Raw genomic sequence first — 12239 nt, 5'->3', positions numbered from 1 at the left:
CTTTTAAATTTGAAATTCTTAGTCCATCAGGCTTAGCTTTTYAATTGAAACCAAATGTCTTTACTTATCACATTATATGAAAAATCATTACTGTCCCTATAATGTATGCCATGTATATGTCAAAAGTATTATCACTGCTGTCAGGTAAGGTTTTAATAATCATCCTCAATAACAGGAAATAGTCTGATTATTAAGACCTACCAGGGCCAAGTGAGGGCAACTCACAGACGATGCTTAATATTCCCCACAAACGGCACACAAAACCCACACTTCATTATGCTTTTTAATACCCGAAAGTTGCTTGATTCTGATTTTTATACAACCAATTATACATAAACATGTACATGTACCCAATTCCAGTCACAGTGTATATTTCTTTTGGATCCACAGTGATACAAAATSAGTTCTATCTGTATATACATGTGCAATTATGAATGAGTCCTGAGTAATTTTAACATAGTGTTAGTAAAATCCTGTAAATTTTAAATGATGCAGGTAAAACTCAGGCATTACAGTGTTCCGCTGTTGTGAAGAAGATATATTTCAAAAAAAAAAAACCCAAAACATACATACATACATATATATATATATAGCACTTTGCATTAGGCTATTGCATAGCTCTGAGCTCTGTACAGGGCACAGTATCCAGTTACATTCTAAGTAATTAGAACACATGAAAAGACACTGACTGCATTCTGCAGTAACTATTGCTTCCTTTACTGTTTAATTAACGGGAAGTGTTTCATTCTGCTTCAAAAGAATCACGTGTGGAAGACTTTTACAGGATTTAAATTATATTCTTTCTGTTTGTACATATTTTGTAAACAATCAAGTCACTGCGGCCCTTTAATTCTGAGGAAAACTATACAGTCAAATAGATAAAATTTATCTCCAGGGAGAAAAAAAAGAAAAAAAACCATGGAGCATGAGCTTAAATGCCATCCAGGATGTTATAAGGTTACAAAATTGCAATATTCTTCAAGGAACAGTGTGCAGAGGAACTGAAAGGCCCAGGAAACAGGAGCTGCTCTTGCACGATCACAGCGAATTGTCTGAGCAAGTGGAAAGGAAGGGCTCCCACTAACGAGCCTACGAGTCTGAAGTTTTGTACATTATTAACAGCACAAACCAAAAATAAAGTCCGTACATCCCATGCCAGTAAAATGCAGGCACTAAGCRAAGAACTGGTAGAGAGCAGAGCAGTGTCAGGGCACATGTGTCCTCGAGCGGAGAAGTCCTGATGAGAGTTTGCAGGCGTGGGTGAAGYTGCCTTTTCTTCTCCCTCTGCTTTCCTCTCCCACCACAGGGAAGGCACCGCGCTGGGCTCCTCTCACCTGGCACAAAAGTTAGCTGGTCCCATGACTGCTATAGTCAAAAACACCTTTCCTGAAGAAGGAGGAGAACTCACAAATGGTGTGCTTGGACAGGGTCAGCCCCACCTTGTCGAGGTGCAGGGGAGAGGACGGAGAACTCAGCATTGCAGAGAAAAAGCTCCGGAGGTATTTCTGGGGGGATAAATGCAAAATGGCATCAGATTTTCTTGATTGCATTGGGTACGATCACTTCGACGAATTAAACGAACAGAATAAGAAAAAGATCTCCATAGAGAATAAAAAGTGCTCAAAATAATCAGTAGCGTTAAGCCCATCTATGAAATAAGTCTCCTGAAATGTCTGTATTACCATCATAAAGGCAAAATAGAAAGGAAACATTTCCTACTTTCTTCCCTCCTAGCAAACCAGRAAGGAAATACTTCCCACTTATTTCCCAACAAAGATGAGTAATTGGTTTTATACTCATGCAAACTCATTTCTTCTAGCCATGTCCTACCAATACCACAACCTGGCATTACCAAATACTGTATCAGGTGCAAACCTTAAYCTGTTCGGCAGGAATTTCCCTAATTCTGGGTGCCAGAGGAAGACTACAGAAATTTTGTCCTCATTGAGGCTCAATAACCACTACATGGTAAGGGCTTTGTTTTGATCAAGGCCATCCACACAAACTTGGAGCAACTTCACTATTACCGCAGGACTCTCTTAAGGCTCTCTTTTCTCTGGACTGCCCTCCAAACTCTCAAAAGTCCATCTCAAAACAGGCATTCCAGTTTCCCAAAGCTAATATTCACCAGCTGCTGTGCATCTTGCATCCATCTGTAGAGAAACTGTGACAGCCCTACATTAACACAAAGTTAGTTTAGGAAAAACTGACAGGATTTCCTTCATGTATGTGTAGAATTATTACCAACATTTCACATGATTTAATTAGCTATGTTTACAACTTTTGAATGAAACAGAGTAGATGAAACATTGATAAGGCAGGTACTAAAAAATTACCAGATGTCACCCAAATAGCTACAAGGGAAATCTCATCTAGAATACAGGAATAAAGCCCTCTGCTCTGTCACAGACCAGACAGAAGAAAGGTAACTCCAGAAACTACACATTGATGTTGGATTCAGGGGCAGATATATCTACAAGATAAACCACTGCAATATCCTATGAAGAACATGAGGTTCAGTTGAATGCAGCAACTTTTGGATCGTGAAAGTTTTTTTTTTTCAGGAAGCAAGTCCTATAAATGACTCTTCCCAAGGAGAGATTTTCCATAATATAACAACCTGTTATATATTTAAGTGCCTTGGAAGCYGGCTGTATTAATATCACAGAAAGCAGGATAACAACAACAAAAAGGCAGCTGGCACATAAGCCATCCTCTTGGCAGGACTGGTGGATTTTCTTTTTTATTCAGATCTCCCACAGGTTTTATTAATGTTCATGGAAAAAAAATCATTACAAAAATGCCTTCAAGATGAATTCCAACAGACTAAGAGGTAATTTCAAGCAAGCAACAGCTGTCATGTCAACATTTGTCATAATTAGTCCACAAAGCAGGGTCCTTTAAAAAAGTCCCAATCCAGTAATGCCTGAAGGATGAATATGGTCAAAAATGAAATGCAAAACATAGCAAACTGTTAAAGAGTTTTAGCACTGTACTGAAAAGTTACTGCAGTAATTTCACTTTATGGCAACTGAAGGCTCAAAGGCACCAAAATTTCTCGCCAGAGACATTACAAGACCAATTGCATTCACCTTGGTATGTACAGCCAGATAATTGTCTGTCAAGTCTCTCCTGTAGAGCCATTATTCATGGGTTTTTGCATGATAGCCCTAATGGCAGCACAAAATATCCCTCTGCTATAAGCATATACTTATCTGACACGGCAGCACTAGGAACAGCAGGTGTAATTACTGTCCCAAAAGTGAGCAGGAGTTGCCCAGCAAACACTACAGATTCTCTGAACGTGATAGAGATATTTGGGAAAATGGCAACAATCAGATCTACCACTTTTTGATGAAATCCAGTTTGCGTGAAGGCTTCCAGCCATATGGCTTGCCATTATGTGCTCTTCATCAGCATCTCTGGGCAAATCAGCCCTGCTTTAAATCAAATATCTGCATTTGCCCTTGCAGGCAATGCTGATGCTTCAGCACAGGGCCGACGTGCCCTTCACGTCGAGAAGCTGCTGCTCCAACAAAATGGGCTGGACAGGGAATGGGAATCTCAGCAAGCAAGGAGAGGGGCTGGAGAACATCAACACCACGTGCAGGAGATGGCAAAGAGGAAACTTCCGTGGAGATCTAGAAGGGACACAAATACATGCCACAAATACATGCAAAGACATCTCTTTATTACTTGTTTCTCTTCGTTAGCCTTTCAAAACTATAGTAATCTGTTTCAACTTATTTAGTCTAGTAAACTATTTCAACTTATTTAGTCTTCAAAATGCCCKTCTGAATTTCACTTTATCACTAGTGTTCAAACCATCACAATTAGCTGGTTTGCTGGAAAAAAAAGCCTAATTATACATCTGTAGATGTCTTAATATGAGGACATATAACCCTGACATTGTAACAGGAATATAAAACTGCTAAGTTGAAAGCTGACAGAGTTAATTACTCAGTCTAAATACACATTCAGGAAGACCAGTTCATGGAAGGGAATGGACCTGGCACGTAGAAAGCTTTGGAAGATCGAACACCAGGTTAAAATTTCTTAAAACTATCTCCAAAATAGAAAAGACAACGTTTCTTAGTTCCTGGCACGCATCATAACCCTTATGGCCTTTAACTTTAAATCTATGACAGCAATACCTGCAAGTTTTAACTTTACATTGTAAGTACTTGGAAATGAAATAAGACCAGAGAAAGCTTGGTAAGGTTCAAAACATTTTCTTCACTTCCTCCCCTTTTCTTTTTTTCTTTATTATCTAACTGGCTGAATGGTAACCATTTAAAAAGTTATTAAAATTATTATTTTAATGGGGTTCACTTTTTTAGCAATAGGCCAGTGTTCATCTCATCCGTAATCCATCAGCCCAGCAAAGTCATTTTAATGATTTTTGCAGTACTTTGTGATGTAGGGACCTCATAATTTCAGCCATTTTAACATAAATCCATAACTTAATTTAAAGTTATTAAAGTTATTACAATCAAAAAGCTCTCTGGAATGTGATTTTTTTTTTATCATCCTTTCAACTGTGACATATTAAAGGGGAATCCAGTTCAATGACATTGTTCCCATAATCTATTACAAACAGTGACAGCCTCAGAGACCAATAGCACAGCTTAGTAAGAATTGGATTTTTCATTAAACTTTGGTTTGCTTAAAAACTCATCAAAGCTGGTACTTCGAGAAAATGAAGAAACTTTCTGGGCACTCTCTCCCCTTCCACTGTTTCTAGTAATTTCATTTAAAAAGGTAGTASTTAAAAATCTTTAAATATAACATTTCACAACTGGCATAGTAAATAATGTGCACTTATATTTGAAGGAGCTGAAAGTGCCACAAGTTCTACCGAGAGCAACCTGCAAGGTTTTGGGTATTTTAGAAATTAGCTAATAGAAATATTTAGAAATATTTAGAAATAGAAATTACCTAATTTTAGAAATTAGCTCTTCTCCCCTTCTGCCTTTTAACACCCACACATCAGTCTGACAGTCACAAACTTTGCCACAAGGTCACTGAATGTCACCAGAGGCAGCAATAATTAATTTGCTCATCTAACTTTTAGCATTGGCTCCTCACTTCCTTTAATATATATGCTGGTTTCCCTCAGCACCAATCACATAATTATTCCGTTGACTGGCGTTAAACGCCGCAAGCTTTAAATCAAATCTTGATTTGAATTATTCATAGAGCAAAGCACATGCAGGTATCAACAGCTGTTTTCTATGGGATGGGAATTTGATTGCAAAATAAATAAATAAATAAGACAGAGTGAAATATATTCCCTGGCTCTGAAAACAAAAAGCAAAACCACATTATGCTGCAATTAGTCCCCCTGATTTCAAAGGGAATATTTGCAAAATAAGATATTCCTGAGGAAGAATCTAGCCTCAGAAAAGCACATACTTCTAGCTTTTCACAGAAATAAGGAATTTCTTGAAAGATAACGCATGCAAAGGGAGCCCACTGAAACTCCAGAGATCACAGGGCATCTCCTGCCTCTGTCTCTTCAAAATATATTGTTAGATCTACACAAAGGGAAATTAGTATCTGGGGGTTCTTTCCCAAACTAGCCAACTTTCTCTATTTTAGTTCATTCCATAGTGTCTTCAAAAATACAACTTCCAGGGTGGTTTGCAGATAGGAAACACTGGATGAATGCCAGCTCTCATCACTAACAACAGCCTCTGCTGAGGCAAAAAGAAAGAAAAAACAAGTTTAAGTGACACTCTGACAGGAGGTGGTGTCTCACAGAGACTTCAGGTTGGCCAAGAGCCCAGTCTGGGGTGATCCTGTATATCAAATCTGAAGAGAAAAGGTCTCATGCTTTCCCAACAAAGAGAGGATGCAAACTTCTCATCAATTCTGCTTCTTCCAACGGTCTTTTTGTTCTTCACACTGGCAAAATTCRAAGGGAACTAATCCTCCATAAAGGGAAGGTTGCTGTGGTACCATATAGAGCGAGTGGAACAAGGGAATCCGGTGGGAGCACGGAGCCCAAGGACTGCAAGCTCAGCATTCTGGACATGGAGCCCATCACTAACCACTACGGAGGAAAGGATTATCAGCATCAAGAGTGAGGAACAACCTCCAAGAATGGGGAACCACACACGGTCTTTGGGTCAAGTCCTCACCTCCAACCACTCGAATTAGATTCCCTCTCCACTCACCAGGTACAGCTAGATCAAGCATATTTTGAACTTCTCTTGCTTTTTTTTCTTTATTTTTTTTTCTCTTTTAAAGAAAGCATGAGTTTCCAGTTCTTTTCCCCCACCCCTCGATAGGTATCCCAAAGTAGTTCTGAGTAAAATCCCTGAACATGACAGATTATGATATTCGACGCGTCGAGTTATATTCCAGGTCCCTCAGGAGGTAGCTAATGCCACCTCTGTATCTGTACACAGTTACCTCCTGCACACACCCTTAGGTCCTTATGTGCAGCCGTGATTTTGTAAAGAGGAGAAAAAGACTTGGTGCCTGGGAGACTACATTGTGCTAMGAGGATCTTATTTCTGTGAAATACCCAAGGAGAAAGGTTCTAAGGATATGATGTGATCACCYGGGTCAGTATCTCCTGCAGAAAGACCAGAGGGCTGTATTCATCTTATAAAAGAAACAATCAATCAAAAGAAAACAAACAAAAATCCAGTATTAGACAGACATTGTCAAAGTTGTGTACCTTAGAGAGTCAGAGGCAATAAATGCCTCAGAAATGTATTTATCTCACACATACCTGTGGAGGCACAAGAATTTCTTAAGGAGGATAAGGAAAGACCTGCCCATGCTTGCAAATGGCAAGGTACAACTGTACTAGTTGTAATTTAAAAGGAAGGGTCGTCTGCTTCATATTGGCAGATGTTAATTAGTGTCAGGGCTGGATTAACTGGCTTCACATTATACGAGCAAAGAATAAAGGAATGATTCTTTTTAATCAAACCCTTCCTGTTCACGTTGATTAGGCCTAATCAGAGGCAAGACTGTTTACAGGTAATTCCCAGCCGTCACTAAAATCAAGAACTTCACAGTCGCTATCACCTTATCCTATATTTGCATGCCTTAAAACTACACAGCTCCAACGCACGCACACCAACAACTCCCCTCCAGAACAAGCTCTACATGGAACCACATACAAGCAGCTCTCCTGGAGCACACATAAGCTAAGCTTTTAGTGCCAAAGCTGGCAAATTCCTCACTGTCAGACTTTGAGGGCATGAATGTGCTATTATTAATGAGGGAAAGAAAACTCTCAAGTGTCAGAACAAGACTTGCTGGGAAAGAAGCAGATGAGACTTTTTGGGAACAGAGTATGTGCTGCAGGATGGGCTCAGCAGCAGGGCTCAGCTGCCTGTGCAGTAGGTTGGCAAAGTCTCCTAAGACTAAGTATTTATGGGTTTCTCTAAGCAAAAATAGCAAGAGGATGGCAAAGCCATCTTGCCAATGTGAACTCTTAACTTGCTAGAGCCAACCTGCTCAGGAACTGGATAGAAAAGCATTAGACTGAAAGCTCCCACCAAAAAATGTAGCTTAGCTCTTTTGTTACTGAAGGGATTTACCCCTACTGCTTCCAAGTGTTAACATGAATTTAAGTACAGAATCCACATAAGTATGATTTTATTTCTACAGCAAAGAATTGAGCCTTTACCTGCCTTTGCAGCTGAGGTCACAAAACCGAAGTGTGGAAGTCTCTGTTCTTGGCTGCTTTCAGTCACTGCAGTGTCACCAATGCTGCAGCAATTTGTATTTGTGGTGGACTTAATCCAAAGCTGAGAGACAGGCAGGACTGCTATACACACACACACTCCTTTGGATATGCTTAGAGGTACCTCTGTGACTTAGAAAGCTTCAAGCTCCTCAAGAAATTGAATTCCATTAGAAACACAGGGTGTATATTCTTAGACCCTTTGGGAAAATCTCCCTGCCTTTTTATGCATGCTGTATTGCAAATTCCTTGAATCAGGTTTATGGTTTTCTCAATAGCTACAGAGGTGACAGCATTACACTACATCTTCAAAAGTGCTCGAGTGGCACTAAAATTTAATTTTACCCGARGTGCTATTGAAATTTACTTGAATTCATACACCTCTTTGAATTTTTCTAACATACAAGCATTCTGAGAGATGCCAGCTATGATTCAAGGTGAAATTGCTCTCCTCGGTTTTCAAAATCCAAACTATTCATTATAGCTATTTAGAGCATTTTTCTGTGCAAGTCTAATGGCATGAGCACATTATGTTGAATTACTATTATGCTGCATCAATTGAATTAACTTCTGAAGTCAGTCTACATCCCAAATTACAACCTTATTCTGCCTGATATTCATTTAAAATCCACAGGACTTAATATTTCTTACAATGTCTGCATGTTAAAAGCTTATATTCATTGACTTTAAGTAGCTCCAATGAAAACTGAATTGTAGACTGGTGGGAAAAGAAAAAAGCCAGCAAAAAGTATGATTTACAGTCGCTCTATCAGTGTGAGTCTTCTTCTGGAAGTAAATGGCCATATTAGAAAAGATCCAAACAGACCTGACTAGTTAAGGAAATCAATCTTTTCTCCAGAGCACAAGTCAAAACAAGTCCTGTCAAAGCCTATGTAGAAAGAACAACAAAAGAATTGAATTTTCCACGCATCCCTGGGCCGGCAATGACAGCGTGTCATCTGCTGCAGTTGCTCTGGCAAGCAGCTACCAAAGTGCTTGACATGCATCTCCCTCAACCTCCTTTGGTGAAATCAAATGCTGGGAGATGACTGATAGGCCTGTTTGCAAAAGGGATAGCACTGAGCTGCACTCGGTGTCCTTGGCTGAACGCTCTTCACTCATCTACTCACATCTGAATGTACAGAGCCATTACTGGAGACCTATAGAGATGCACAACTACAAGACTTGATTTGTAGGGGGATGTTGAAGAATTTGTTTTGAACTGACAGCAAAACATTACGGTGTGCAGCAGAACCATGAGTTCAAACTATATGCTGTCACATATTCTAAACTTATTAAACCAGCATAAGCATACCTTTTTATTTTTCTGATATTCTAAAGTCTTTAGATAAAGATAGACATCTAGATAGAGAAGATAAAGATAGATAAGTTTAAAACCATCTGAACTGCACATCCTCTGTAATTCTTAATTTGTAATTGAGAGAAAAATCAAGATCACGGAAGAAGTGGTTTTTGAGGTAAAGATCTGAGGTTACACAATGAAAAAGGAAACTTCAACATTATGGCAAAGGGGCCACATGAAAGACACACAAGCAAACTCAAGCCAGGGTTCAGAGCTTGATGTTCAATGAGCAAATGAGGCTCGGGAAATTGGATCAAGGGGCTGCTTACACTTACCCTTCCTTTCATGCTGAGTAGCCTATTGGAATATAACTCAAACAAACCTCTTTTTGAAATAATACCAGGCTTTTACTTCTTATAAGCTATCCCCTTTTTCTCCTATTACGAGAGTGTAGTGTCGTGCGTTTGCTGAGGGCTTGGCTGAGACTCTATGGCATTTAATCAAAGTAACGTTTTACTGGTATGGGATCAACTGCTGATGTATGCAAAATCCCAATTTCTACTTGTACTAGCAAATGTAAGCAATAAGTAAAACTAATGTAACRTGTTCACTTTTTGAGGCCAACAGGACCTTGCACACAAAGCAGCGCCACCAAAAACGAGATAAAATCCTTAATCATTGAGAGCTGCTACAGCTCTTAGAGGGCTTCCATTCCGAGGAGGAAGGCCAGGTGCCTGGGGCAGCCCTCGGGATGCACGGAAGGCCATGAACCCAGCACGGGAAATCGCTCTCAAATAGCTAATTGCTATTTGGTTTTATTGTTTTAACTGCTTCTACTCAAGTCAAGATTTCAGTGTTCTTACGAGTAGCTGTTATTTTTGTTTAAAATTCTTTTTAAATAGTAACTAGAGGTTGTGAAAGGCATTTGCTGCAAACCAACTATGGCTAATTCAGATAATTATCTTTGATACAGCTTTCCTTTATTTGATACTCCCGGCTCTCCCACATCCAGAAGTCCTTTTCTCTTTGTGGGAAGATCTATGTTCTGTGTTCACATCACAGCCCCATTCCTCAACTGGGAAATGAAAATCCCCTCTCTCAGGTGCTGCTATTTTGTAGGTCAGGCTRGGAATATGAAACAATCCTCTCCAGGATTATCAGACATTGGAATTTGCAGCATTTGCTTTTGCAACAGCAGTCGTATCTGATACACATTCATGTCCATAACAGAAGAACAAGTTTCCTTTTATCTTTCAAAGATTATCAAATGTACTCCGAATGCTTTCTGAAGGCCCTCTCTTTGAGATGCTTCTAAGAGCAGTATTTACATCTATGCTGTCAGAGGCACACGTCCAATCTGCAAGCACCAGCCTAGTGAGCAGCTGGCTTTAAAGCTCTTAAAAAACTTTGGTATTAGGGATGTTATTGTAAGTTGATACTGGAGTCTAATAATTTCTTTTTAATAAGCACTTTGAACTGACACGTTATCAGCAGCTTTGAAAGGTCTTTGTGACTGGCTTCAGTGACAGGAAAAGAAAACAGCCACAAATAGTAACTCTTCCTGACCCACTTGTAATTTTATTTTTTTTATTGCAATAGAAGCATCAATTCATCTGTAACTAGCATGAAGCAGATTGTCTTCATTAAATGGATTAAGGGATGGGCTGTGAAGAAAGACCAACTGGATGAACTTACGAAGTCCATGCGGAACAATCTCAAATTTAATTAAAAAAATTTTTTTTTTTTTTAAAAATATTTTTTCCCCTCATGACTTCAAGATAATGCTCAAGAAATTSATCAGACTTGAAAACATTCAGTCTGTCCACATTTGTGGAAAAATATTTTGAGATGGTCTCTCAGATGCCTCATCTCCTAGTTGCCAATGGGGTGTTACTTTTAAAACTATTAATACCACCTAAATACCAATAATAACTTCAAGTTTAATGAAATAGGCTAGTTCCATTATTTCATTTTGTCATGATGAAGCAAATTCTCGGAGTCATGTAAAAATAGCAGAATATCATTTTTAAAGAGAAAAATGCTAACTTCACAGATGTGTATATACACATATATGTATACACACAGACATATATATATATATATGCGCACACCCACACATATATTTTTGGGAGCTTGGTTTTGATTATGAGTAACAGCAATATTTCTATGCTGTCATTTCAGGCTCTCTAGCACTTTCACAAGACAATTCTGCAGAACTGACAGAATGATTTAACCATGCAGTTCATACAAGATTTATTTCTGCCTCTCACATTAGTACCTATAATTGAAAATCTCATCAGCAGACACCAAGAAGTTAGGAGGTTAAGCACAATTGTGTTATTCATTTTAAATGAATTGAGCTTGCCTATCTTTTAAGCAGGTTCAGAGTATATATATTATACTATTATAGTTCTGGCATTCTTTCATTCCCTTACCTCTATAAAGAGCTGCAAAAGGAAACACATGTGATTCCTAGCAAGTGTTGTAATGTCTGTTGGTGTGTTCATGTGTTCTTGCTTTTTTTCTTTTTTCTTAATTCATATTTATTTATTTATTTATTTATTTATTATTTTGCCCTTTGCTCTCCACTAACAGACCTGAGGAAATGGAGCCCTAGAAAAAAAGGAATGGGATACAGGTAATGGGGCTGTATATCCTTACTTATAGGTTTCCAATTGCATGAAAGGACATACACAGGCTAACATCCTTTCACTAACTTTAGCCAAATGAATTCTTGGCTGTCTCATTTAAGGCAGATTTAATCAAGCAAAATTGGCTCTGAAGTGAAATTACAGGCTTTAGACTGCAGAACAATTAATTTAGAGTTTTGCCCTGCAACAGGTCCCTGATGAAATACTAAGTTAACAGACTGCAATAGATAGGGCATTTAGAATAGGTAATTTTGACTTCAATTTATGTGCTTTCTCTTAAGAGGTACAGGCAAATCCTTTGTGCAAAGGGGTCTGATATGTTTCAAATCTTGAAGGAAATTTAAGATCTTGGTCAAATGACTTTGTAGTACACAAAGAAATCCCAAAGCAAAAGTGGTCCATTTACAAGCACTTTTCACACTAGAGATCAGAAGACTTCTCTTCAGATTAATCTCACACGTACACAGAGAAGTACACACTGTGTTTTCCTCCCAATGATGCACTGTGAAGCCTTCAAAGCTTCTGATTATTCAGCATTTGTACCGGGAAGGAGAGAGGGATGCAGTTTAATATTTTT

General features: G+C 38.7%; 1 protein-coding gene across 1 annotated transcript in view; it reads right to left on the bottom strand.

The window, feature by feature from the left end:
- Positions 1-270: 270 nt before the first annotated feature.
- KIF16B (kinesin family member 16B) overlaps positions 271-12239 on the bottom strand; it is a 113381-nt gene continuing 101412 nt past the window's right edge. The window contains exon 26 of the mRNA XM_026036600.1: positions 271-1505. Within this exon, the coding sequence (XP_025892385.1) occupies positions 1347-1505 (159 nt within the window). The 3' untranslated portion in view covers positions 271-1346. The remainder of the gene's footprint in view (positions 1506-12239) is intronic.

Source organism: Nothoprocta perdicaria, unplaced genomic scaffold (genome assembly GCF_003342845.1).
Source record: "Nothoprocta perdicaria isolate Ctin4 unplaced genomic scaffold, notPer1 scaffold_181, whole genome shotgun sequence".
Lineage (NCBI taxonomy): Eukaryota > Metazoa > Chordata > Aves > Tinamiformes > Tinamidae > Nothoprocta > Nothoprocta perdicaria.
The sequence above is the reverse complement of the archived record's forward strand: the minus strand, read 5'-3'. Positions and strand labels throughout refer to the sequence as shown.